The 27,982-nt window shown below is 48.8% G+C and overlaps 2 protein-coding genes across 3 annotated transcripts; one reads left to right on the top strand and one right to left on the bottom strand.

Moving 5' to 3' along the window:
• Positions 1-583: 583 nt before the first annotated feature.
• GAMT (guanidinoacetate N-methyltransferase) lies at positions 584-3,134 on the bottom strand. The gene is made up of 5 exons (XM_069878242.1): positions 2,813-3,134; positions 2,010-2,219; positions 1,683-1,750; positions 1,406-1,516; positions 584-1,159 (listed from the first exon to the last, which is right to left on the bottom strand). Exons 1-5 carry the CDS (start codon positions 2,997-2,999, stop codon positions 1,019-1,021), a joined length of 717 nt encoding a protein of 238 aa, XP_069734343.1. The 5' UTR covers positions 3,000-3,134; the 3' UTR covers positions 584-1,018.
• A 703-nt stretch (positions 3,135-3,837) lies between these two features.
• DAZAP1 (DAZ associated protein 1) lies at positions 3,838-27,753 on the top strand. Of its 2 annotated transcripts, none has more exons than XM_069878270.1 (12): positions 3,838-4,005; positions 8,843-8,883; positions 9,296-9,462; positions 9,768-9,833; positions 10,446-10,553; positions 12,709-12,757; positions 17,217-17,299; positions 20,531-20,684; positions 22,148-22,177; positions 22,606-22,746; positions 23,262-23,444; positions 26,760-27,753. In XM_069878270.1, exons 1-12 carry the CDS (start codon positions 3,974-3,976, stop codon positions 26,930-26,932), a joined length of 1,227 nt encoding a protein of 408 aa, XP_069734371.1. In that variant the 5' UTR covers positions 3,838-3,973; the 3' UTR covers positions 26,933-27,753. The 2 variants fall into 2 exon arrangements, with proteins under 2 accessions (XP_069734371.1, XP_069734370.1); XM_069878269.1 differs by having other exon boundaries at positions 10,443-10,553.
• Positions 27,754-27,982: the final 229 nt, after the last annotated feature.

The following is a 27,982-nucleotide window of genomic DNA, read 5'->3' as shown; positions in this document are numbered from 1 at the left end:
CTGAGGTCTCCCCGAGTTCCTCTCCTTTGTTTAGAATTCCCGCTCTTTGTTTAGAGTTCCTACCAAGGATCTAATAAATGCTTTCTATGCCTGTGCACAGCAGCCAGAAATTCATTGTTTCATAGAATCATGGAATGGTTTGGATTGGAAGGGACCTCCAAGCCCATCCAGTCCCACCCCTGCCATGGGCAGGGACACCTCCCACTGGATCAGGTTGCTCCAAGCCCCATCCAGCCTGGCCATGAACCCCTCCAGGGATGGGGCAGCCACCCCTGCTCTGGGCACCCTGGGCCAGGGCCTCCCCACCCTCACAGCAAAACATTTCTCCCTAAGATCTCATCTCAGTCTCCCCTCTTTCAACTCAAAACCATTCCCCCTCATCCCTGCCCTCCCTGATCAAGAGCCCCTCCCCAGCTTTCCTGTTTCTATAATGCAAGTGAATAATGGGTAGTCAGGCATTCCTTAGCGCAGCAGGAACGAAGCAGCCGGGGCGGGGTGCTACCCCAGCATGTCCCCGATATCTGCATTGACTTCTCCACCAGCCTGGGTGAAGAACGCTTGCTGCAGAATGACACACACACGCTTTGGAGAGAGAAACTGCTCTGAAGTAGCCACTGTGTGTTTAATTGCTCTTAATGGGTTTTATCCCTTCTGGGTAGAGAGAGGAAACGTCATTTATGTGCTACTCGGCTGCAAGGAGTTTGTTGGAATCGGAACTGCCTGCGATGGCTTTAGCTGGAACCCAGGAGACGCAGGCGAGTCTGGCGTAGACTCTGGGGTGGATGCAGGGTGGGATCGTCCTCGGTGGGGCCCAGGAGGTGCCTTCAGAGCATCCCCTCGGTCCTCTTGTCCAGGGAGGTGCCCTGGAGACCCGGGATTTCCACCCCAAGCCTCCAGCCATCTCCTGCCTCCAGGCAAATCAGCTTCAATTTTCTCTCCTTAGCATTACAGGAGATGAGCTTTTCTCCTCCTCACAGTGCACGTAACCAGCCTCCCCTCCCTAGTGTTTGGGGCACCCTCAGTGCTTCACGATGGTGGGGGTGATCATCTTGTGGAAGGAATAGTAACGGCAGTCCTTGGGAGGGACCAGGTCCATCACCTTCGTGCTGATGTTCTCCTTCTTGAACCCAGCCTCCACCAGGTGCCCCACCTGGGTCTCCTGCAGGAGAAGAAGGGCCGCGTCTACGTGTTTTGAACACCCCCAGGGGTGGAGACTCCACCTGGGCAGCCTCCGATGTTCCCTGCTGAGCCCTGGCTGGCACGGTGGGTGGCACAGGCACGGAGTGCTCTGCTCGTGGCCAGCGTCAGGCGAGTGCCGGGGCTCACAGGCTGCTGGGGGGGCTCTGGGGACCCCGGGTCGGGCCGAGGGTGCCAGCCCGTGCCCAGCCTGGGGGTCAGCGCTCACCTGGAACATCTTCTCGATGTCAGTGTACTTGGTCTTCAGCAGGTCCCCCCAGGAGGTGAGGTTGCAGTAGGTGAGGACCCCGCCGGGCCGCAGCAAGCGGAGGGCATGGCCCTGCAACCAGAACCGAGCGGCTGGCTCAGCACCCGGCCTTGGCCTTCCCCCGCTCCAAGCTCTCACATCTCTCCACAGAGCTGGACGTTGCCCCAGCCCTCCAGGCCCTCCCGCTGCTCCCCTCCTCGTGAAGGGCGGTGGGAGGCGTGGGCGCCGCACATGTTACCTTGATGAAGTTGAACTGATGCGTGTGCCAGGTCTCCTCCGACAGCGGGTAGGTGTCGTACAGGATCCCTGTCCGGGAACACCGCAGGCGGCCCGTTAGCCCAGAGGCCAGCGAGGCACCGGTGAGGCTCCCGTGCCGGGGCTCACGTCCTCCGTCATGGCCAGTTACTATTTTTTCCCTACCTAATCTGCACCCTGTGCCTCCGATCCCTAGAAGGCAGCGCCCTGCTCCTCCCGGGACGAGGAGGGAGCTGGGCCGGGTGCTTGGCTGCACCCCGAGCTCTGCGCAGGGACCCCCAGCCCATCCCCGCCGCCCGCGCTGTCTCACCGCTGAAGTGCCCGTCCGGCAGCGCTGGCACCACGTCTTCCCAGAGCCCCTTCAGCGGCACAACCTTGTGCGGCTGCGTCCTGGCCCACTCCTCCAGCCGCCGGAAAACGCCCTCGTTGCACTCCACGATCCAGTGCTCCTCGATGTTGAACTCCTGCACCTTGGTGGCGGCGATGGCCATGCCGAATCCCACCTCCAGCACGCGGCCGCCTGCGGACGTGGGTGCAGCTGGGGGACTCCGTGCTTCCCCGGGAATGCTGGCGGCTGGCTCAAGCCCCGCAAATCCAGAGCCCTGTTTGTTCTCCCCCCAGCCTCAAACGCTGCCCCCTTCTTCCCCTGAATCGGGTTTGTTTTTCATGGGGTTGGAGAGCGCGGTGCTGCCTGCGCTGGGGTGGGAAGCAGGGAACAACTCCCCTCGCCGGCTGCCCCCGCAGCCATCCTCTGCCCTCACCGAACCCACCCGGGGGGTGGTAGTGGGAACAAGCAACCGCTCGCAAGGGCGCTGCCCAAACCCTCCTGGTTCTAGTGGGAACGAGCAAATGTTCACAGCGGCACAGCCGAAACCCTCTCAGTTGTAGCGGGAAGGAGCAGCCGCTTGCAGCGGTGCTGCCCAGACCCTCGCTGCGGCGGCATGTGGAGCTCGCATCCCAAAAAGCAGCAGCTCCAGCCAGGCTCTGCGCCCCCTCGTCTCACCGTCCCAGCCCCTTTTGGGAATGTGTCACCCTGACAAGAGCCACAAGTGCCACCGCAGCCCCGAGGGTCCCGCTCCCCCCCCAGCCCCGAGCCCGCTGGATCCCCGGTACCCCTCGACGCGGCCACAGCTGCCAAGGAGTGCATGTAGGGCGTCTCCCAGCGCTCCATCACCGGCTTCCCCAGGATCTCCAGGTGGGCGTCGGGCGCGTCGTAGCCGGCTGCCGCGTCGCGCCAAGCGGCCCGGCAATCCTCGCCCTCGGCAAAGATCGGCGCTGCTGCTGCCGCGCGGGCGCTCATGGCTGTGCCGGCCACGCTGACCGCAGGGAGGAAAGTCCACCTGCTCGGCTCCGCGGGGCCGGGGGAGGGAAAGGACCGCGGGGCTCTTGGCCGGCTTTAAATAGCCGGGGCTGGCGGAATGCTGAGTGCGCACAGCGGGCAGGGGCCCCGGCGGGGAGAGCGGCGCGAGCGGGAGCGCGGCACGTGCCGGGCATGGCCGAGGCGCCGGGCGGTGCGAGCAGCGGGCACGGACGGGCCCCACGCAGGGGGCTGAGCCCCTCGCCGCGCTCTGCACAGGCCCCTGCCCCTCAGTGGGACACGCTCTGGGGCTCAGCCCCACACTGGATTGTCCACAGGGCTCTGCCCCTCAGTGGGACACGCTCCGGGGCCCTGCCCCACACTGGATTGTCCACAGGGCCCTGCCCCACTCTGGGACACGCTCTGGGGCTCAGCCCCACACAGGAACGCTCACAGGGCTCAGCCCCACACTGGACAGTCCACAGGCCCCTGCTCCACCCCGGGACACGCTCCGGGCTCGGCCCTTCCCCGGCGCCACCGACCTGGAGGACTCACCCCCCCCCGCGGGGCGGACCTGCCCTTCCCGTCGTGCCCCGCGCGCCCCCCTCCCCTCCGGGCGGGCTCCCCCCTCCCTACTCCTGGAGGACCTGCCCTTCCCGTCGTGCCCCGCGCGCCGCCCCGCCCCGCCCTGGGCGCGGCCGCGGAGACCCCGTAGCGGGGCAGGTGCGCGCGCAGCGGCGGCGGCGGCGCTGAGGGAGCGCGGGCGCGCGGCGGGGGGGGCCGGGCCGGGGCGGCCGTTTGCGCAGCTCGGGAGCGCGGGGGGGTGGGGGGGGTCTAAACCGGGGCCGGGGTTTCGGGGGGAAGAGAACGGCGAGGAGCGTCCGGCCTTGCCCGGCAGCCCCGTGCCTCCGCCGCTGGTGCCGCCGCCGGAGGGAAGAGCCGGGCGCGGCCCCGGATCCCGCCGAGGAGCCGCCGCCATGAACAGCGTGGGAGGCGCCGACGAGATCGGGTGAGGGCGGCGGGAGCTCGGGGAGGGTCCGGGGTCGCGGGGGCGGGGGCCGCGCTGGGCCTCGCGGTTCGCGGCCGGGCTCGCCCGCCATGCTGGGCCCCTGCGCGCGCCCCCCCCCCGTCACGTGACCGGCGCGGCCGCAGGTGCGCGCGCCCCCCTCCTTCCCAGTCACGTGACCGGCGCGCGCGGCCAAGGTCACCGGGGGGGACCCCGCTCCCCGTGAGCCACGGGGCCCCGGAGGACGAGGAGCCCCCTTCTCTGTTAATAACCGGTGTACTCCCAACCCCGGTACTCACCCGGGCTGTGCCCTGCCCCGCTGCACCGGGACGGGATGGAGGAGACCCGCTTGTCCGTTAGTAACGGGTTGTGATCGCCCTCCCGGGGCTCATCAGGGCTCTGCACAGCCCTGCTTTACGGGGGACGGCGCTGGGACGGGATGAGCCCCTCTTCTCTAATAGTAATGAGGTGTAAGCATCACCCCCTGCCCCTCAGGGCTCTGCATGGCGCCCCTTCACAGAAGGACCCGGACGGGATGGAGGGGACCCACTTATCTCTTATTAACGGGGTGTAATGTCACCGGGGACTCGCTGGCTGAGCCCCTGCTGGAGGGTCCCAGCTTGTGCCTGCAGTATCTGTGCGGCTCTGCTAGGAGGAAACTGCTCTGCGCTCACAGCAGCCTGGCACTGACCCTCAGGGTGCTCGGGCTCTGCCTCGACCACGACCAGGTGGAGGAACCCCCCCTTCTCCGTTAATAACCGTGTGTAAACTCCCCCGGGGACGCATCGTGGCTCCCAGCGGACCGGAGGGGCAATGCAGCAGCCGGCGGCCTTCCCCCACTGCTCTCCCTCCAGGCACACGAGGCAGATCTCGGGCAGGAAACCTCTGGTTTCATCTCAAAGGTGTCCTGGAGATTTTGTGACTTCTTCAGCCCAACACAGGTTCATCTCTGGATTTAGGGCCAGTCTGCCTCAGTGCCCTGGTTTTCAGCTGAAAGAGGGGAGATTGAGAAGAGATCTTAGGAAGAAATGTTTCCCTGTGAGGGTGGGGAGGCCCTGGCCCAGGTTACCCAGAGCAGTCGTGCAAGGGAAGTGTTCAAGTCTAGCTCTGAAAAGAATTATATTTGGTCCTGGGCCTCAGTCACTCTCTAATGCCTTCGAAGAGACCTGAGGAGCAGGGTGCTCCGTGCTGCGGGTCTGGAGCCATAGGAGAGTGCAGGCTGTGAGTTACGAGCGCGGCCGGCTCCCATCCTGAACAGTCCTGGTTCTCACAGAGCTGGTTCTCATGTGCAGGCTGCTTCAGATTTCATCCTTTTGAGTTATAATCAGATTTGAAAGGGTTGGATTTGAGTCAGAGGTGTTAATTTTCTTCTGTTTCCTCCTCCAAAGTGCTCCAACGGAGAGGAAGCATAGAATAAGTGGCAGTCTTAGCCAGCTGCTGTCGCTGTGTGAGGAAGTTTGGGTTCGAAAGCTGCGCGAGGTGCAAGTCGCAACAGGAAGTTAAGAATGAACTGCTTGTTCTAGATGGAGATATTAAGTTAAAAAATAATCCTTGTGAAGGCTGTTGGCCCAGCAGTCACGTTGATACGAGTTGGTAGGGCCTCGTGAGTGTTACTTGTAATTAGTACTTAGGGCTACTTCGGATGGAAGAAAAGTGCAGATCTCAGGACCCTTCATCCTACAGGATGTAGCCGAGTGGGACTGCGCTGAGAGAAGTGATGGGTATTGATCACACTGCCAGGTTATTTATGTATGAAAAGAGTTGGTGCTTTTATGGAGTTTTGGCACTTAAAACACCTGCGTGTGCTTTCCTGCTAATTCTGGGATTAGTGATTTCAGTGATGGATACCTTTATGGTAGAGAAGAAAAAATTAGCAAGTAAGATGTTGTTGGGAAATAGTTGAAGCAGAACGTGTGAGTACAGGAAACTTGGTTAAAACTTAATATGTTTGCTATAACTCGTGAAGAGCCATTATTCTGCTTCCTGCTCCCAGAGGGAGCACCACGAGGAGCGCTGCCGTCCTCTCTGTCGGGGTCATCCCCTCCCTGTGCTGCTGTCCAGTTCATGGCAGAAAGATCTGTCTAAAGGGATGAGCAAGTGTCTTCTACCATGTACCCGTGGCAGAAAGACCTGCCCAAGGGAATGAGTGAGCGTCTCATGGTTTCCTTGGGCTGGGGAGTCACTTTATGCTCTGTTAGGGACGGATTGCAGCATCCTCCCAGCACTGCAGTCCGTGATGTGCGGCTCTGTGGGGGTGTGCGTTTTCCAGGGCGGTGTGAATGGATGTGAGGGCAATGATGTCAGCAGGCTCAGCTGAGGCGTCATTTCATAACTGCAGCCCATAAACTGTTGGAACGGAAGGATTTGCAGGAGACAGGGAGGCAGCCTGCATCAGGCTGTGCCAGTGGGCTGGTGGTGCCAGCTGAGTGCAGGGAAACGGGCACACACCCGGCGCTGTTTCCTACAACTGCCTTCTTCTGGCAGCTGTCTGTGTGAGGCTGGTCCAAATTCTTCTGTTACATTGGGGTTGGTTATCCTGGCATTGCCTTGATGTGTTGAAATGGAGGAGGCGAAGGACGCGCTATAACTGACTACTGGCATTCCACAGAAGCCGTGTATTTACATACAGCTGCTGACGCTGACCTCAGGCAACCCTGCTTTTTTCTTTGTTGGGATGGATGTTGGGCGACTACAAATAATTAATAATGGAATTGGAAGGTTTCAGTGATCACTAATGGTGGGGAAGCCTCCTTCCCTGAGGCAGCTGGATGTTCTGGCAGAGCACGGCTGGTGTCTGTAGATTGATCCCATGTAGATTGATCCCATAGACCAAGCTATCAAATTTAGTTAATAACCCCAGTCCCAGAGTACAGTTGGTTGAGAAAATGCAGCTGACTTGCAGTCACGGGCCATCAAAATCTCAATCTGAAGATCACATATCTGAGGGTGAGCAGAAAACAAAGCAGAATATAATTCCTCTCTCTGAGACTGATGAGGGAAGTAAGACATCCACCTGAGGTCACTTGTCCCAGCACTTGTCTGTGCAGGCCCATCGAGGGGGCAGAGGAGGGCTTGAGCTGGTGCTTTGTACTGAAAGGGTGTTGAGGTGGCTTTGAACCAGCCCTCAAATAGGGAGTGAATTGCTTTGGGTGGCACTTTTGTCACGCCCTGCAGCTGATGAAGAGTTGCAAAGCAGGCAGGCTGGCATCTCGCAGCTCCTCCCTGTGCACTTGCCCCAGTGCTCGGGCGTGCACTGACATGAACCAGTTGGGATTTGGGTACGGATCATTTCAGAAGATTAGTTAATTCAGATTTCTCTCAAGTTTTAAGCGTGGAGTTCAGTTTGGATTACAGCCGTGACTTTCTCGTCTGTTTGGAGGCATCTCTGAACTACGTTGGCAAATGGTTTCACAACCGATTGCTGAATCAGTGGTGCTCTGTTATTTAGGACTTGCCTCACAGATTTGCCTGCTGTCTTAGACTTGAACTTGGTTGTTCTACTTTTGCTTTCATTTCCCTAGAAGGCAGCAGTAGTAGACAAAAGTGATTCTGCCTGGTGTGTCTAGGTGAGTGAGGGAGGAACACAGAAGGGACGGATGAAGGCTTTTGTTTGTTTTCATCAGCTACTGGGACAGGGCTTTGACAACACAGGGGAAGGAAGCCTGAGGGCTGGCTTCAGCTTTTTCAGTATGAGGATGGAAAAGCTTCAAATGCTTTCTTTTTTAACATGGTTAGGGAGCAAGCATAGAGATATCAGGTGGTGCCTGAATCCAACCCCAGCATTCCTTTGTGTGGGGCTTATCTGGCTTACTAAAGAGTGTTAAATAACTTCAGCTGCTGGCATTATCTTCTGTATGGCGATCCCTCTAATGTAGGAGAGGGTAATATCCAATGTGTAGCCTGTGATAGTTTTGCTGCAGTGCCGGTTCAGAAGAGCTGCAGCGGCTGCATTGGTAGCGTGTTTTTGTGGAACGATGTTTTAACCTGTTTGGGTTATCCATCTGAAGACAGTGGTGGAGTGTAGGAGAGCCTGGCCGTTCTCCGAATTTGTTTTTGGAGGCCTTATGCAAGGCTGTGAACAACTCTTGATCGTTGGCCTGGGATTAAAGCAGTTAAAGGAGTGGGTGTGGGTCCTGAAACAGAGATGTCTGATTTTCTGTCAGTGTGCTTTATCTCAGAAGTTTTGAGGGTTTTTTTCACCCTTAAACTGCGCGGGCCCTGCAACTGTTCTTTACCGGTGCTCAGAAAGGTTGTGTAAGTAACTTAGAGCCCATACTGCAGGCCTTGGCAGGGATCTGAATGTCCTGTTCTGAGGGGGATGTGGAGTTAACCAGGTGGAATGACTTTATAATGGTGTTCTTGGATCACTTTTCAAATCATCCCAGTGCTGCTTTATATGTATATTTCTGAACGATAAAGTTTTCTGTGCTGGAATTCCTTTCTCCCCCAAAAGAGCAGGTAAATGTACTTTGTGTGATGTTCTACGTTGGTTTTTTTTCCTTCTGGCTATTGTAATGATTTCTCAAAACACCACTGTCTTCTCAAATATCTGGAAAGAAGTTTGGAGGAACTTCGCTGATGTTTTTGTCTTCTCTTTACAGGAATACATTTTATTCTTTTATGCAACTTCAGTGCTTGTGGCACAGAAACCAGATGCTTCGGTTTTATGTGTATTTCCCTGAAACAGAAAGTGGTAGTCAGAGTGAATTGTAGTGCAGAGCCAGGTGTATTTTGAGGACTCGGTACCACCAGACCTCTTCAGAATAGCTGGCTGCGGCCTTAAATAAGATCAAGCATCTGGTTTGTATCATCCTAAAACTGCTGTGTGCTTCAATTGCAGAAAACTCTTTGTGGGTGGCTTGGACTGGAGCACAACACAAGGTAAGTGATTGTTCTGCAGTCGTTGGGCCAGCAAAGCGATGCGCAGAGGCGCAGCTCTTAACAGCAGCGTGGTGGGAAGGTTGGGGTGAGACCACGCTGCGCTCTCCTGTCTGTGAATGCAGCTCAATGTATGTTAAACCTTTCAGGGTTATATTTTCTATCAGTCTTTGTTGAAATTTTTGTCAACTCAGATGATGACCTTTTTTTGTCATTGCTTCACTGTGATACTTCTTTTATGCAAGTGGCATTAAAACAGTGTGTGCTGTTTGTTTAGAAGAGGTAAAACGTAATCGTTGTCAAAAGATGAGTTTGAACTTGTTTAGCTGTTTGCTTATCTTTTGTTTCATAACTGCAAACCCCGCCTGGTAAAGTTAATATCTGGTTCTGTTTAATATGTGCTTTTCTTTAACAGAGACTCTTCGTAGCTACTTCTCCCAGTATGGAGAAGTCGTAGACTGTGTAATAATGAAAGACAAAACAACAAACCAGTCTCGAGGATTTGGATTTGTCAAATTTAAAGATCCCAACTGTGTGGGAACAGTACTGGCCAGTAGACCTCATACGTTAGATGGCCGAAATGTAAGTTCCTTTGGTGGGGGGGGTGGGATACCTACTTCAGAACATTCAGCTCATCAAAGATCCATGTTAAACTCCAGCTGCTTATTTGCAGACTGGATTGTGTAAAAGTTACCTGGGCGTTGCTTTTAATTATTTACTGTAAGACGGCTTTCACTTGATACTTTGTGTGGGGTTGTAAAGCAGTGCGTTGATAGCTTTGATCTGAAGAGCTGGATCTCAGCAGTGCTGTGTTCAGCTGCTGTAAACAAAACTTGTAGAGCAATCTTCTGCGTGCTGAGATCTGACCAAACTGGAACTTCTTCCAGATTGATCCAAAGCCATGCACGCCTAGGGGGATGCAGCCCGAAAGGACACGACCGAAGGAAGGATGGGTAAGGAAAGATCCTCAGTATATCCTACCTGTTTTCCAAGTTTTGCCTTACAGCAGTTTAATTGAACTCACTTGGATTATATCCGTGTTGTAGAGTCAGGAGTCAGTACTCAGGCCTTGAGCATACATTTTATTTCAGAATAATGTCTTCTACTTCGATTTTTGTGATCAGAGTCCAAGCACAATAATGCATTGGTGACCACTCTGTGTTGGCCTCCAGCTCATTTTGTGGGGGAGGTGTTTTCTTAAGCTCTTAGCAGTGCTTTTAGTAGAGTTCCTCAGATGGTGAAACGTGTCTGCAAGCGCGCTCGCAGGACTTATGCTCTTTTCCAGCCTGCTTCGTACCCTGCAGGTTAATGGTTTCATTATGAAAAGAGTAAATGGCCTCAGAACACAGTCCCTGGTCTCTGATTTCTGAAGAACAGAGACTGGGTTATCACTGTGAACAATGAACGTGCAGTTGCTTCACTGTAATGAGTACGAGACTTTGAGCCTGGCGACGTCTCCCTGTCAACCCGCAAGAGACCCTTGTTCATCTCTTAAGTGTAAAATGATAGAAGTAGCCAACTTTATTGTCCTCCTGACTGCATTTTTTTCCTCCTTGATTTAGCAGAAAGGATCCAGGAGTGATAACAATAAATCAAATAAAATTTTTGTTGGTGGGATTCCTCATAACTGTGGCGAGACAGAGCTCAGGGAATACTTCAAGAAATTCGGAGTGGTGAGTCATTCTGCATGATGGCAGTTATCGGGCGGCTGCGAGATGTTTCCCTCCCCACTGGCTCTTCTCTGATTCCCTTAAGCTGTCACATTTTGGGTTAATTCAGACAAACGTCTGTAGGGACATTGGAGCAGTTTGTGATAAACGTTCATAATCTGGAAATGTATCCTGCTGTTTGTCAAAATCTATTGCTCCAATGTGGAACTTGCTTTGCTGCTTCTGTCTCCTCTTGTTTAAGTCTACCTGATGCATCATTCTGTTCCCTTGCCAAAACTCCCAAGCTGAGTTGGTGTAAGGATAATAGTTTATTTTTGCAGTTGATAACTTGAAGCTCAGTAATTAAAACATTTTTGTTTAATTTGGTGGGGGAAACAGGGAGCACTTCAGTAAGCCGACACCTCAGATCCTCCTCTTTATGTGTACAGATCAGTGAAACTGGGCAGTCTTCTGACGGTATTTTAGAAACAGTAATTGCTTTTAAATCATCATCTGGAATCAACAGAGCTCCATTATCCCTAGAACCTCTGTTCTAGAGGCAAACTACTGCTAATGTTATGCACTTGATTTTCACTTGATTTATAATCTTAGACTTGAAACGACTATCTTCTGATTTTTTTTTTCTATTTAGTTTTAATTTCCCATTTATCCCAGCTCTCATTGCCCCTTTGAGATGGTAAATGCTGACCTTGAACTACTAAACTCAGCTGTGAACTAGTTCGAGAAACTTAGACTGCCTGAGTTAAACTGCAGACTGTGGCAGAGGATGTGAACTCACCATCTTGGAGTGGCATTTAGAGCATTTGCTTTCTCTGAGATCTCGAGTGGCTGAGTTTACCAAGAGTGCTGTGTTTACAATTTGATTAAGATAATCTTCAAAATACATGGCAGGCAATGGCTAACAACTGCTTCTTTAGTTTGAAAGGCTGTAGTAGACTTGTAAATACAAATGAGAGGGCATGTTCCACAGCTGTGGAGCATAATTTCCAAAGGCTCTTCCTCACAGACTTGGCTTTCCAATCCTGACCCCTGGATGGCTTGGGCTGTACAGGGTTATGTTCCACCAAACGTAGAAGGCAACAGCCATTGAGTGTAAGTGCCTTTCAAAGTAAGTAGTAGACCTTTAACACCCTCATGTCTGCACTGTTGTTAATGTAGAGTACTTAAAGAGTTTTCTTTGAAGACATAGAGGATCTTGTGTGTGTTTTGTGGCTACCCAGCGAAGAGACAAAAGCAGCCTCTTCACACTGGACCAGTGGGGAGAAACTCTGGCACTGTCCCATCATCCCCAGACAGGGGGTAAACCCAGCAGTGCCTTCACGAGTGGGTGTGCACGGTGCCATAACCTGAAAGTGAATTTGCATCTGTTTTTAAGCTAATTCAGGGGATTCTAGTAAAAAATACCGTGATTGACCTGAAAATGAAGGTGTTACTCCATGAGGTTGTGTATGTTTGGTGACTGCTTTGAAAGGTGGTTCCTTTCGGCTGCTGTTGTGTTGCCTGCGAGATAAATGTTGCACCTCTCTTGTTTAAATTGTAGCTCACAGTAATGTTTATTCTGAAAAAACCCAAACTCGAAGCCCTCCAACAGCTCCCATTTTCTATTTTTTTTGCAGGTTTTATTTTTTTTTTATTTAAAGTCACACTGATACCAATCATCTGTGGCTTAGGGGGGTTGTAATGCAATTTAAAGAATCAATTTAAACTGGTACTGTGTGCCACACTGATATTCAAGTAAGTAATTCAGAGAAGCCGTGCAAATTCCTAAATGTGTTAAAGATTATTTTCATGTTGAGAGGGAAAATGTTTAAAAATGGGAAAAGTAATCTTTTTAAGAAGCTGCGTTGAGGAGTGGTGTGCTGAAAACCAGGAACCTTGGGGGTTTTATAAGGTTTGCGCAGTGTAACGACTGTAATACTTGATTAAAATCTGAAGTGTGCTGAGACCTGACAGTGCTGGGATGCAGCAGCTTTTCAGAACAGATGAATCCAGGCTTTTCTTAAACTCCCATGAAGAGCAACATTCCCAGTCAGTGCTGGGGCAGCCTGGTGTCGATGACTGCATCGAGGCTGGATTGGGCTGTGTGGACAGCCCGCGGTGACTGTTGGTAACGCTCCCCTGGCAGCACAGCAAGTAGAATTTCCCTTCTCTCTTCCAGGTCACTGAAGTTGTAATGATCTATGACGCAGAGAAACAGAGGCCCCGAGGTAAAGGCTGATCTAGTTTGTCCTTGAAATTTCTTCATACTCTCCTATAGTCAGATGGCAAACTATTTCACACCATCAGAGAAGGTAGATGTGTTTTTTTTCTCTGTTGCCTCAGGAAAAAGAATACTTCACTGGGCAAACATCACTTCAAGCCTAGGCTCTTCATCTGCAGCGTTAGTTGGTATCTGTGCACTGAAAGTCAGATGCTTCATGTTCATTTATGAGGTTTTTGCTAGTTTTTCAGTTGAAGGAGATTTCTTGAGCCACTCCTGTGGCGTAAGGCACTACTGTGGGGGAGAAGCAGAATTTCCTCCTGTTGCACATGAAAGGGTACGGTGATGTCTATAATTGTGTGGGGGTTACACCGGTTCAGAGTACGTCTGAACGTGAATTTAGAACAGAATCCATTCATTTTATGCTTTTTGCTTTGGTTAAATGGCTTCACTTAAAGTGAAACACTTCCTAAATGACACAAAATAATTCAGAAATACGTGCATTTTGATTGGGATACAGAATCCCTGTATGCTAGACTGCTTTTTTAAGGCGGTGGGGGGAAGCCCAAACTGGAAGTTTCACTAGGCTGTTTAATCAAGTTGGTAACCTTTGGTCAGAATACAAAGCAAGTTCCATGTCATCCACCTTCCATTGCATCCATCATCTGTTGGATAATGAAGAGGCAATATTTTAAATACCTGAAGCTTAGTTGCACTGCCCACCTTGTAGCATGTTCTACATGCTAGAGAATAGTTTGCCATCTGAACTTTCATTTCTCTTCTGGCTCATTATTAAGAATATATTCTTCACTTCATATTTATTAAGCTGTTAAGTCTTAGTTTTATTTTTAATTTAGACATACATCCTTAGTGACATATTTAAGTGTTTCATAGTAAAGTATGGTAATGTTAAGTAAGTTCTTTTTTTTTTTCTTCCTTCTTTTTTCTCCTTTTCTCTCTGTGAATTGTTTGACTGTGATTAACGATATCTCTTTAGATTTCTTCTCTCTAGGTGATAATTTATCACAGAGGTACAGGCCAGTTCCACAGTCAGAGGAGGGACGGGCTTTGTCTTATTGGAGTGTAAACGAAGTTTCAATATATTTGTTTTTTTGTTTCTTGCTTTAGCTATCTTTTAATCTTCTTTCAACAGATACTTTTTATTTAAGCAGAACATCAGTTATCTGTTTAAATGCTCTAGAGCAACTTATTTTAAATAGAGGAAGTAGTGGAGAAAAGATAAGGGCATCTGTGCATAACTTATGGCTGAAGTTTTGATATATTTCATTAATTTCTCAATCATCTACATCTTTGTAACGTTTAATTCCAACCTTGCAGCCTCTTGATCAAAAGGTACTAAAAGGTCGTACCTTGTCTGGGTTAATTCTGGTCTCAGTTAATGGCTTTTCTGCTTGAGTGGCTTTGGGTCCACTTGCTGGGCAGTCACTTAAAGCAGCAGTGGCAGACAGGGCAGGTTTGAAACCCGTCTGTGTCGACTGTGCAGGGGCACTGCAGAACCCGTTCTCCTTTAGTTCATCCCACTTCTCAAACAGTGTTCTTGTCTCCTGTTGCTCTGGCTTTAACATGATTACTAACTCTCATCCCCAGAAATGGCCTCGTGAGTCCCAGGGTGTGCTAGGAAACTCCTCAGAGTCCGTGCTCAGTGCCTCTGCTCATATCCCCCAGAACACGTTGTCTCCTGCCTTCTCTCCCTGATCTGTGTGCTGTCGTGTAGAGTGCTGCTCAGCCTATGTGCTTGTCCTGAATCACTATATACTTGAAAAAACTAGAAGGGCAATTCACTGCCACCTTCTGTTCATGTCATTCAGAATATTGCCTTTTCCCTTAACTCCACCATCCTTGCATTCCGAACTGATCCCTTACTGCATGTCGCTTTGCTAGTTTGCTGGTAGAGGAGGGAAAGATCGTCCCCATTACTAATCCCTGCAGCGTTCCTCCACCTCCAGCTTCTCACCAGAGCACTGGGAGTCAGGTTCCTGGGTAGTGTCAGAGCTGCAGTGATGCCTCAGGGTGCAGCTGAGTGTCATTGCGTACCCAAGTCGCCTTTGCTTTCTCACAGCTTCTACTACTTCTGTCCACTCTCCTGTGAGCAGTGCTTCCATCAGAGTTCTCTTCAGAGACCCCAGTACAAGCACAGGCAGCTTAAAAGAAACAGTGGCTTCCTTGCGGTCTCTGCTTCTCGTGCTTTCTATTCTTAGCTAAACCAACAACTGTGAAGTAATTTACAGGTTCTTGCTGTGTCTGTTCTCCTCTTCCACTTGGCTGCAAACCAGCTTCATTGCTTTGTGTGTTAGCCCGCTCAGATTCCTGCTCGATGTAATTAGTTTCCCTTGTCTTCAATAAAGTCCTGTCCTTCAGAATATAAAGCTGCTGGCTGATAGACTTATCCACGTTCACGTGGTTGGGATTTTGTTGTGTATTCTGATTTTTTCACTGTTCCTTATCCTCATGGTCTTTGACCTTTTTAAGTCCCTTTTCTTCCCTTTGCCGGCTTCCTCAATGACCGCTTACTCTCCTTCCTTCTCCCCCTCCAAACCCCATCCCCATTCCACAGTCTGTTCCCCTCCTTCAGTCTTCTCGGAATCAAGATAAGCGAGCAGCCTTCCTTTGTGGAGGGTACCCATCGCTGTCCTTTCCTATGCCTTTTTAGGTAAAGGCTGCAGTATTAAATGTGTCACAAATACAAATACTTTCCTTTTGGCTCTAACACTTAGATTTCTAGTTAAGCTCAGACAAATATATTGTGATGAAATGCTGCTCTCAATTTTTGAGGCTGCTTTCATCACAGGTTAACAAAACTTCGTTTATACTGCCACTCTCTTGTGTGTGGGAAATGCTTAGTTTTTTCCTTTTTATTTTAAGTTGATTTTAGTGATGTCTTTTGCTCTTGTTGCTGACAGCAGAATTTGACCTGCTGGAATCTATTTTGGCCTGTATCTTTGTGTATTTTGTTATATATAAACTTTCTCTACAATAGGCCTCTTTGGGCTTACCCAACCCAGTTGGATAAGCTTAGAGAGACACTAACTGTTATAGATACTGTATTTCTGTTAACGCTTTAGAGCAATATATGGCTGCTGTCAGCACTAGCTGCAAAGCAAAATGCAAACCAAGGGGGAAATCTTGGGTTTCAGAAAAGCAGAAATGCATCCATGTTCCATATGCTTTTGATGCCGCACCTCGTTTTTTCTTTCTAATTTTTATTGCTCTCCCTTAGCTAATCTAAAGAATGGCACAACTTCATGTACTGCATGTGTTCCTACCTTTCCTGGGGTTTGGTTGTTACACCAGCAATGAGTGGTTGATGGCATGAACCAGCCTCTGCGGTCTGTGAGATTAACCACTATTTTGCCACTCTCTCGGCAGTATCAGCAGCTACAACCTAAGGGCGGTGGTTCTCAAAGTATGAAAATCCAGCACTAAATTGCTTTTGGGGGGTGCTTTGCCTTACTTACGGCATTTTCCGTGGGCATCGGACATCCCCCACCCCAGAACCTCTTAAGGAGCTACTGGATTTGGCTGTGCTGCCATCACCAAGGGCTTCGTTCAGAGAAGAGGGAGCGAGCCGCCTGTGGGGGCCTGGAGCAGTTAGTGATGTCTGGGGCAAAACAAGGGGCTGCAAAGTATCACGTGGCTTTTTCAAGAGCAAAGAGCAGGAAATGCAAGAAATAAAACCAATTAAAGGAGGTGCCAGCAGGTATAAGCAGTGCTTCTTCAGCTGGCTGGGCTGCTGTGCTTGGAGGAGCAAATCGGTCACACGCTTTGTCCAATTGGGTTGGAATTGGATGGGGTTTAAGGTCCCTTCCAACCCAAACCATTCTGTGATTCTGTGAACTTGAGAACCACTGGTCTAGGTTGGTAGTTTCTGAAGCTTCTCATTCATCCATGGAGTGGTAAAATTCGTCATGCTTTAACAGCTACATTTCAAAGACAACTTTCTTATTTTCCATGGAAAATATTCCCTAATTGGAAGAGTGGGCTGGGAGGAAGTTGCTTTGCGGCTTTGGGGAAGAAGGGCCTAACAGTATTTTCTTGGGAAGCTAGCCTGAATCAAAGACGGGAGCAGCTGAGTTGCTTGACTTTAATCCGCTGTCCCACGAGTGCTTTGTTTTCAATCACGTGGCACAGTTCTGCTGATGACTATTCCAGCCCTTTTTTTTTACCATTTCCTGGTAGGTGGGTTATGAATAAAATCAAATTAAAAGGTGGTTAACTCGCTCAGTTTGTAAGTTGCATGTGTGAAACCAAGATGAGGCATTACTTGCCTAATTACCCGAAGTAGCCATTGCGATTTTCTCAGATTGACTCTTTTTTGCAAATTTTAAATCAAGTCTCAGTTATCTGAAACCCCTGCTTGAACCCTTGGTCCGCCCCTAATACTGTTCATCATCCTGTTTTGTGTCACAACACCCTGCTACCTTGATTCACTCTTCGTCGTTGGCTAGGTTTTGGATTTATTACTTTCGAGGACGAACAATCAGTGGACCAGGCTGTCAACATGCATTTTCACGACATCATGGGCAAAAAAGTGTGTAGTTGTAGTTTTATTTTACCTTAAGAAAGAACCAAGTCTTGGGCAACTGCCAATTTCACTGGTGAATAAAAGCTTAACCAATTCAGTTAGGTGCGAGAGCATCCAAATTCAAGGCTTTATCCATGGAGGTGGGGAAAGTCTTCGGAGTTTGAAAGAGGTGAGGAAGGCAGCGAGCTTCTGGCTTAGTCCAGAGAAGAGACACAGGTTGTGAAAGCCTGAGAACTTAGGCTGTGGGCTGCTTCGGTTTGGGTAAGGCCTTGTGCTGACAGACCTGGGGGCCATGCTGGCTGAGCATCGCTGACGTGATGCTGCCAGTGCTGCTGCTGTTTTGAGGTGCAAGGACAGGAGGTAGTTGCTTCCAGCTGTTTAAACATCTTAATCCCAATGAAATCTGAGTTGTTCAAGGCTTGGTTTAAGATACCACTCCTTCAGATGTGTATGCGATACTCCAATTTTGAGGTGGTGTGAGACAATCTGCTTTATATAATCATAAACTGAAAAAGACAAAGAAAAAAACATCATGAAGGATTGGTTTTTTAAAAAATTGGGTCACTTACTGTGAAACTTTGATACAAACCCACATACTCTATATAGTATTTAACCACGATGCAGTTAAGTGACCTCTGGTTGTTTCATCTTCATACTGTGTTGTCAGCAAATGGGTGTTTGATAGGGAGGAATTTTTGATGCTTGCTTTGATGTTACTCAGCAAGGAACATGCTCATATTTGTGGAAAAAGTAAATTATTGCAGGGCACCCAAGTTTTATACAGAGAAAATAAAGAAAAACGAACCACAGGAAAGTCTCATACATTTAAAGTCCCTGCACCTTTCTGGTAGATCCACAATTTTTAAAGTGAGCATTAAAACTGCTGGCCTCAGAGTGAATGGATTTCAGGGAAACATAAGAAAGCTGCCCCTTTCCTTCAATTACTGCATTGTATAATTTTGCATTGTGTTTTAAAGTCTATGTGCTGATACTTCATTTGTTCTGGTAACAAGGGATATGTCCTTGCATATCAGTGGAGTTCTGGTTAATTATGCAGTTATAATGCTTTTTATTCCCATAACCTTGTTTTGGGGTTGAGGGAGGGCAGATTTCATGATAATGGAATGAAGCATATGAGGGAATGTGCTTGTGTAGTCAAGAGCATTTGCGTGTGCTCTTGCCTGCTGGTGCATTTCCAGTGTGAGCAGTGAGTGTACACTGGTGTGCGTACGAGTGATCCATATGCCAGGTACATCCCCTCATTGCCTTCAACTGACCCAAACCATTTAGATGAGAGGTCACGTTACAAAGGGTCCGAGGTATAAAATAGGAGCAGAGGAGCATATGTGGGTGATGGTCTGGTAGAGTACAGAGAACCCTGGACGAGTCTTCCCCTGCCGCCTCTCACTGCTGGCTTTCAGAACTCGGAAGTACTCATTCAGACTTCTCCATGCTTTCCCAAACAGTCTCCGTGCCAGAATGAAATAATCTTGGTTTTGCCCTCTTTTTTTCCCCCTTTCATTACATAAAGAGCAGAAATATACAGTATTTTCAACTGCGAGGGATGGAGACACATCATTGCTTGGTGTAAACTGGGCTTCAGGCAGGTGTGGAACGTTAACCTTGGTGCTAGGAATATTGCAGAGGGTTTTTTCAGTCCTTGGTTTGGCAGTTCACCACTTGCAGTCGTGCACTGAAAAATTAATGGGGTTCTTCCACACAGATTAATAAACTCCAGCTCCTCCACTCTCCTCATCGACTGATAACGCCTGCTTTAAAATTGGTATCTCCTTCCTTTTGGTAATTAAAAAGGTATTGCTGAAATGAATCCATATGTTGCTGAAAGGGGGGAAAAAATTAAAATTGCAAGAAGGCCTCTGCTTTTGTAAGCAATAACTGAATTCCCTCCAGGCAAATGTGTTAAGACTCATTAATTTGAGTCCTTTGAACAATTCCCTGGGTCCCTCTCTGGCAGGGCCTTGAGCTGACAGGCTTTGGTTACTGTCATGTCTGATGTCCTCGGGGCATCGGCGGGGGGGCCGGGGGCTTTGTCCTTGCCTTGTGCCTGTTTCCTGTTTGTTCTTCGACATGAATGGGTTTTAAGACATGGCAGGAAGAATTCTGAATACTTTATTTTCCATACTACTCAGGCCCATTGATGATTGAGATTTATTTTCTTTGTACTCTGGCACCCATTAAAATTAATCATAAAATAAAAAAAAGGCTTTAATTCAGCATGCATGAGTGCTGAGAGTGTTTCATTAAATCAGAAACTGGATTTTTTTTTTTTTGAGAGAGAGAGGTTTATATTGAATGTGCAGCTTATTTTAAGTAGGTCAAATGCACTTATTCCATGGCTTGGAACACTAGGACATTTTATCTTTGAATAAAATAAGTTAAGCACTGTGGCTTATTAATTTCATAAACAGGAGGGCTTTTGTCACTGACTTAACACAGTATGAAGATTTGCTTCTTATTGACTCAACTGTCCATTTTTATTACTTGCATGTTTGTTTACTTTTTTTGTTAGATGTAATGTAAGATTCTCTTATCACATCCATTCCCTCTGACATTGTTTGAGTTAATTGAGATTCTTTAAGCGTTAGCCTGGGGAAGGTAAGTCCTTATCTTCCATTAGACATTTAAATAAAATATTAAGTTTAAAACAAACAAACAAACAAAAAACAACCAAATGAGTGTGTGTTTCTCAGGTATGAGCAGAGCTGAAATTGTAGTTAGATGGGGTGGGTTAAACCGTAACTCAAACGAACCCCAAACGTGTTGAATGGTTAAAGCATTAGTACCCTTTTTCAGAGCGGACTCTTCACTCAAAAGTGTTTTTTTTACTGAAAAATGTTTTTACTCCCATGTTAAGTGTTAAAGTAGCATATAAATAATGTAAATATTGTGCTTTTTAAAGTGCAGAGCCGTTGTAAGAGGGTACTGCTGTTTTAAGATTAATGCCAATGAATACCACACTGTGATGAACCAGAAGTGATTTGTAGGATGTGCTTTACGCGGAATACCTCGACAGTAGGACTTGTAACGTCTTACCGACACGTATGTTGTACCTGAGAAACATTTTAAATTACTGGCCTTAAGTTTAATAATTAAGTATTTAGACATAAGTCATAAGATGCTAAGTGTAGTCTTAAGTGTAATTAAGGGTGTGTGTGAAGGGAAGGGGGGTGGATTAACCCACACCATCTCTCCTAAATGGCCCCTCTGTTTGTTTAGGTGGAGGTGAAGCGCGCAGAACCTCGCGATAGCAAAAGCCAAACTCCAGGGCCCCCCGGTGCCAGTCAGTGGGGAAGCAGGATCATGCCAAGTGCTGCCAACGGCTGGGCAGGTCAGCCCCCTCCGACCTGGCAACAAGGATATGGCCCTCAAGGTACCGCTCCAGTCCTCTCAGAGTCCCTGTCGCAAGGGAGTCTCACCAATAATTCGGTTTGACTGGCACATGATGGTGTTTCCAGGTCTATCAGTGCTCTGGTTGTGGTGGATTATGGATAACGTGACTAAAATTCCACCCGTCAGTCCTTCCCACACCTGCTGAGGTTGTTCTTTCACTTCTTCCCCAAAAACCTGTGCTTCCTAAGGCAGAAGTGAGTGGGTTGTGTGCCACATGTGGTGCAGGCAGTGCTTTGTCTGTCCTGTTTGGTTCTGCCTCTCCCCACTCAGAACCGGCACGGGTTTCAGTGATGCGGAGGAGCCGCTGGGAAAGCTTAATGGCTCAAGTCATGACTCCAACTGCGGCATTGTGGCACTGCGTGAGGCCCCAATGAAAAATTGTGTTGAGATACAGGTTTTCAGGTTTGAGGCAGTTTCAAAAGAAATTATAAGTAAGATTTGAAAGGGATAAGAGGAAAAACAGATGGTCCTGTCTTTGGATTTTATTGCTTAATGTAGCCTGGAAAAATAACAAGCAGCTCTGGGGCCGGCGGTGGTGCAGGGGAGCACTTACTGCGTATAATGTTCTTGATTTAGCTCGAGCCCTTCAGGGCTGAAAGGAGCAGCCGTGTGTTTTGGGTTTGATGTCTGTGACCCCCCCCCCCAAGATTCTGAAGGCAGTATAAATATGCTGAGTTCATCCAAAGACGGTTTTGATAAGTTAGGGAGAAATAGGGTGGTATAATTGAGTTGCCTTTGACAGAACAGAACTTGCTCACTCTGATAGATGAGAAATTTTCACCTGGGGGGCTAAAGGGAGCGTTGCGGCTTCATCTATTGCTGCGACGGATGATCCCTCGGTGGAGGGATCGCTTGTTTCCCCATGGTGCTTATTAACTTGAAAGCCGCAGCTGAGGCTTTGCTGTTCGGCACAGATGTGCTAATCTGCTGCTGTGCAAATTGAGAAATGAGAGTATTTTCAATGTGGTTATTTGCAGAGAAAATGATATCTGATCTACTGCAAAGATGAACGCAAAACATAAATTTGTTTATCTTTCAATCTTAATGCTGCAACGAATGCAGAAGATGATGGTTTTATGGTTCAAAACCTTCAAATATAAGTAGGATGAACCCTGTAGGATATTAAAAATGCTTTTGGGTGTGGTGTCTGCTGTGATTCCCAGTGATTTTGTTCTTTATACTCCTGTAGTTTCCTGCACTTGGTATGCTCGCAGTTCTGATTTGAATTTGGGGACTGCATATATTGTGTGTTATTTGCTGAATGATTCAGAGTCTGTTCAGAAATAGCCCCAGACACTTTCTCTGCCCATAAAAACAGATCTGTAAGGGGTGCTGGGAGGATACCCAGTCTAATTCCAGAGCTCAGAGCCACTTTAGGCCATTCCTGTTTCACAGTACACAGCTCCAGTGCCTGTATAAGTCACTCTCTTTGTTCTGTTTTAGGGATGTGGGTGCCAGCTGGACAGGCAATTGGTAAGTATGTTACATGGGACCACTTCTAAAGAAAAATCCTACTGAGTGAGGGTGTGGCTTCAGAATTCACAGCGATTGGTGGATTTCGGTAGTGTTTAACCTACATTTCAAAGCTTGGTTGAATTTGTCCTTAAAGAACAAAGGAGAAGGTAGTGTATCCTTACCAGATCAGTAATAAGAGCTGGTGTACACCCTGCTGTTGCCACCCACACTCATTTGTTTTCTATCACGGGATTACATTCTAAACCACAATTATTTACAGTAGGGATACTTGGAGGACAAATATTTCTTAAAGTAAGAATTCATAGGAGCCTTTGACTGCATCTGAAATCTGTCACACAGCTTTACCCCATCTAGAGGATGCTGCCTTAAGCAGCAGCTTTCCCTTATTCAGCCACTTCAGTTCTTGGTTTCTATTAAATTTCCAGGTGGATATGGACCACCTCCTCCAGGAAGAGGAGCTCCTCCACCACCACCACCATTTACCTCATACATAGTCTCTACGCCTCCTGGAGGATTCCCGCCTCCGCAAGGATTTCCGCAGGGCTATGGCACCCCACCACCATTTAGTAAGTGACCCCCAGGAGTCTGGGTACACTCAATCATCAAATTCTCTTTTCAGCTTTTGCTCTTCTTTCTCTGGACTTGGCTTTTCCCCCGCTACGTTTCACCTATCCTTAGGTATTTTGCCTGGATTGTATGTTCTGAGCTAAAATTAACTGTATATTTGTCAAAGTTACTTCTTTTGGGGTGCAGTAATCATGTTCTCTAGTTTAATTCTGTGTTGCTGAATAAATTTAGATTTACTGTGTAACCCTATTATGACATCTGAGAGGGAAGTTAGGGATTACTGCATGGTGACCTGGGCCAGACACAGGCTGGGATTTTCAGAGAAGCTTAAGGAATTAAGGTCGCAACTGGCATTGGAAACATAAATAGGATTTGAGCACCTGCCCCCTCAGGCCACCCTTGGAAAAGCCTGGTCAGAAACCTGCTTTAGAAAAGAAGGTGGAGAACAGCGAGAAGTCAGGGTGGTGTTTGCCCATGTCTTTTTCACACATCTTGTGCTCTCCTTGTGTTTCAGGCTTTGGTTACGGGGCTCCACCGCCTCCACCTGACCAGTTTGCCCCGCCTGGCGTTCCCCCTCCACCCGCCACTCCGGGGGCAGCGCCACTAGCTTTCCCACCGCCGCCACCACCATCTCAGGCAACTCAGGACATGAGCAAACCCCCCACTGCTCAGCCAGAATTCCCTTACAGTCAGTTTGGTAAGTACCCGCACGTAAAATAAACTTGGCTTCACTTTCTCCTCTCCCGGCTTGCTTTTATACTCGGGTAGAAAGTCAGTGCTCAGAAAGAGTTTGCTAATGGTGAAGACTCAGGAGGAGTTTTTTCTGGTCTTGCCAGAACTCGTCTCTTCACAGACTCTTTCTGAAGGGTGCGGACCCTACTATAAAGTACAAATGCATGCACAATCATTTATATTCAGTGCAGAGTCAGTATCTGGGATGCACTAGAAGGTTAGGGAGCATGTTTTCCAACGTTGTGGAAAGCTGGAGGGGGGCATTCCAGTGTCTGGTACCACTTTCCTTTTGTGTATTCCTAGAATCACTAAAGGAGGAACAGACCTCTTAAGCTTATCCAGTCCAACCGTCAGCCCAACCCCACCATCTCTAATAAACAGTGTCCCGAAGTGCCATGTCCACACGTTTTTGAAGCCCTCCAGGGTTGGTGACTCCCCCACCGCCCTGGGCAGCCTCTGCCAGGGCTTCACCACACTTTCAATGAAGGAATTTCTCCTAATCTCCAGTCTAAACCTTCCCTGGTGCAATTTGAGGGCCCTTTCCTCTCATCCTATTGCTTGTTAATTGGGAGAAGAGACCTCCCTTTCTAGGAGGCCTCTTGGCCAGTGAAATATTTCAGGTGTTCTTAGTTTCCTCAGAGTGCTGGGTGAGAAGAGAGGAAGAAGAGGTGTGCAGTGCTGCTTTTTAAGGAAAAAGACTGAAGTTGGCTGTTTCAACCACAGCTGCAGGTAGCCTTCTCACCTCGAGGAATTCTTTTGCGTGAACGCTGTTAGGAGTACGTGCCAGCAGGGGTAGAGGTATTTGCTGTGCCGTAGCACCACAGAGTCATCCACCTTGTCCGTAAAGCTACGCATGAAATCGTTTAAACCTTCTTAAAGCACATCAGCACTTGATCTGTTTGCAGATCGCGTAGCAGTAGCTGTACAGTAGGCTAACTGATCTGCCTGTGCTTATGGGCTTTAAAGAGGCACCGAGTTATCTCATCATCGTGGCATTTTAAGATTTGTCCTGGCTTGACAGCATCTTAAATGCTGCTGTGTTTACAGCTGGGGTGGATGTACACCCCAGTAAATTAAACACTAATGTGGGTGTGTCTCCACCACCCTGAGAAAACATCTCTGTACAGGGCCCTGCACTCCTCGCTTCTCACAGGTGGGTACCCGCTCTCAGGACTCTTCAGGCTCTGCGCTGGTGCTTTGTTTGTGCTCTCATGGCCTGGCTGAGCAGTGATCCTGGGTCAGCGGTGCCTCCTTACAACCAACACTCCCGTTATGTCTGTCTTTGGGAGACAACTCCTGTGTTTCTTGCAGGGTCCCTTTTAAGAGGGTGGAGGGAACAGTGTGGCTCAAGTGTTTCCTTCTTGCAAGTAAGAGCAATGCAGTTCTTGATGTTTGTTAGATGCCTGAAGTGAAAACTCACACCTTTAGTGTGAATGGCAGTGCTGTTCACTTCCCAAGCGGCTGCATTGTCAAGGCTTTATCCTGGGAATCAAATCCAGCTCAGGTTCCTGAGTGAGGCAGGAAAACAGTAATGGTCTGCACGGCTCTGTGGAGAGTGGAGCTGCTGAAACAGCAGGCGAGCTGGGTGCTGGCAGCAAGGTGCTGCTGCAAACCAAGAGCTGCGGCAGGAGATAAGCAAGCAGGGGCAGACGGTATGTACTAAAACGTCTGGCTGTTCAGGTTTGTGCTGCAGGTTTCCTCTGATAAACAAAGCGAGAGCTGTGGCTTCCACCACTTCAGGCTGTAACTGCAGGGTGCAAGGCAAATAACTCCATTTTTATTCTACTCTGAGCCTCACCCTTTGGCAAACAATTAAATTGTATTTTTGGTTGCCTACTTATCTCTGTCTGAAAAAATGGCTGGATTAGCATTTTGAGCTAATAGAGGCCTGTGATAGATGCGCGTTAATGCTCATTAGTGCTAGCAAGTCCTGAGAGACAGGAAGAGCTTGAAATTGCAGTACTGAAGACACACTAAGCAACTTTGTTTTGGATTAAGAGAGTTAAACCTGCTTTAAGCCTGCATAGAGAGAAGCAAAACTGCAGAAACGCACTTAGTAATTAGGATTCTTAATGCCATCTTTCATACCAGAGTCTTGTACCGATGCCACTATTATGATCAAGAGTCGTATTTAATTACAGGACCTTTTCTCAATGTTCTGAATTTCCATCGAGTTCTTTCATTCTGGCAGCAAGAATTCCAGCAAGTCTTTATTCTTCACCCTTTCTCTCCGTCCTGAAGTCCTACTTACTCTAAACCGGTTTGGAATCTGGTCTCTGGCTTGGGTTAGGTTGGCAGCCCCATGGGGCCAGCGCAGGACCATGTGTGTGGCAGGAGAGGAGAACATTTTGCTCCTAAGCCAGAGGAAGGACAAGGTCAATGTCAGATGCATTTGGTGGCGTCGGGGACATGGGAGAAGGGCTTTAGAGTTGTGCCCTGCCTGCTGCCACTCTTCAGCTGGGTTGAAAGTGTCCCCTCCATCGGCAGTAGCTCTTGAGTGTCTTGTTGTGAAATGGAGCTTTGTTTTTTCAGCTTGGAATAAATGCACTCCAGCCTGCCTGTGCTGGGAGTTTGGGGAAGGTTGTTGGATCTTCCCAAAGGCATCCTCGGACCACGGATTCCCTTATAGAGTCTAAAGCAGTCACAGCCTTCTGGATTCTGCTTTGCCAGCTTTGCCCCCTCGTGTTGCAGTTGACGTGTTTTGAGTTGAGCATCCCTTTAAAGAGAGGCAGATTGTGAAGTCAGATATAAGTCCAGGCAGCAGTGCTTGGTTATTAAAAGGGAATTTAAGGGTGTCTTCTCTGGCGTGTCTCCAGCAAAGGAGGTTTTTGGCTGTCCAGGGGCAATGAAGCCAGAGCCGAACGGCTCTGCACAGTCAGTCCCAGCACTTCCACAGGAAGCGCTTCTCTGCTGTGTCTCCAGCTCTGCTGCCCTGGCAGTTCTCAGTTTTAACTGATAAAAACCCGTCCCAAACCAAAATACAAATATTCAGAGTGAGCTGACAGCCAACCTGCAAGTCCCCCCAGGCTTCTGAACAGCCAGAATGTGATGGTTTGGCTGCAGCCCTTCCTGCATGCCCGCTCAGTTCTGCTTCTGACCCCTGTCTTCTGTAGGAGAAGGTAAAGAAGGGCAAGATCCGAAAGCAGCCGCTTCTCCAGGCGTGTTAGACCCGGGCTCCTGAGCCCATGGGAGGGAGCAGCATCAGGTTTTGACTTGGCGCCTCTTGTGCGCACAGGTGATGCTGAAAACTGACTCTGCTGCCTTTTCCCTTTCTCCCCAGGGTATGGACAAGACTTGAGCGGTTTTGGACAAGGTTTCTCTGACCCCAGCCAGCAGCCCCCGCCCTACGGAGGCCCCTCGGTGCAGCCGTCCAGCGGCCCACCTGCCGGAGGAAGCGGTTTTGGCCGAGGACAGAACCATAACGTGCAAGGATTTCACCCCTACCGGCGCTAGCGCGGGCTGGCAATCAGGGAATTCTGTCCAGCCCGGGATACCCAGGAATCCCAGACTTCTGAACTTGTGACAATCACATACTTGATGGAAGAAAAACCTAACAACATTTTTTTGGGGGGGAGGGTGGGGGACGATGGCTTCTGGAAGCAGAGCTGTGGGTGTTTGGACTGCAGTTTTTAAACATTTTCCTTTCTCTAACCCCATCAGCACAAATAAAGAAAATGTCACTGGTTCAAACTACAGGGTTTTAAAAATGTCTTCAGCTTTAATTCACAACTTCAGGTTTCTTTTTTTTGTTGAAATTATTTTTCCTGAGCCTTTTGTTTTACCGTATATTGTAAACTTTTATGTTTAAAAGAAAAAAAAATATATACATTTACAGATTGTGAAATTTTTAAGAGAAATTTTCTACTATGTATGCTGGCTTATTTTTTAATTTAAAAAACAGGGTTTCCGTTAGCGCTGTTGGAAGTGAGGGTGAGCTGCAACCCCCTCACTCTGACCTTAGCGGTGGGGCGGATGGTTCAGAAACTCTGGGAGTTAAATCTACTGAGTGTATTTTGCTTGTGTTACCCGAACGGTGCGGGACCGGGAACAGAGCAGGGTGCAGACTTGCTGACGCACAGAGTCACTTAACGAAGCGCAGCGCTTGGATCTGGGCTTCACGCGCTTTCCGATCCTCTGTGAATTTCCTTGGGGTTAACGGAGGCCTTGTTAAGATGTAGATTTCCCTCAGGCAAAAAGGTTTAGGTGCATTTTGCACTAACCAGTGATTACCCCTGGTTTGAATAAAGAGAAGTACATTTGGACTAGAAACACAAGCCTGTCTCCATTTTTTATTTTTGCTTCTGACAAAGAAGTTTCTTGTGAATTTTGTGGTGTTATGAGAAATCAATTGGCAGCCCTGAAAATCCTCTCCTAACGTCAGCAAACAGGCTTGCGCTGTGCCCAGGTGGGCTCCTGCGCTCCCAGCAGCGGAATCCGAGCGGTGGCTCTGCCTGCGCGCCCGACTCCTGCTCTCGGGGAGGACCGAGCTCCGGCAGCGGCTGC

Source organism: Phaenicophaeus curvirostris, chromosome 28 (genome assembly GCF_032191515.1).
Source record: "Phaenicophaeus curvirostris isolate KB17595 chromosome 28, BPBGC_Pcur_1.0, whole genome shotgun sequence".
NCBI lineage: Eukaryota > Metazoa > Chordata > Aves > Cuculiformes > Cuculidae > Phaenicophaeus > Phaenicophaeus curvirostris.
This window is presented reverse-complemented; position numbering and strand designations above follow the sequence as displayed.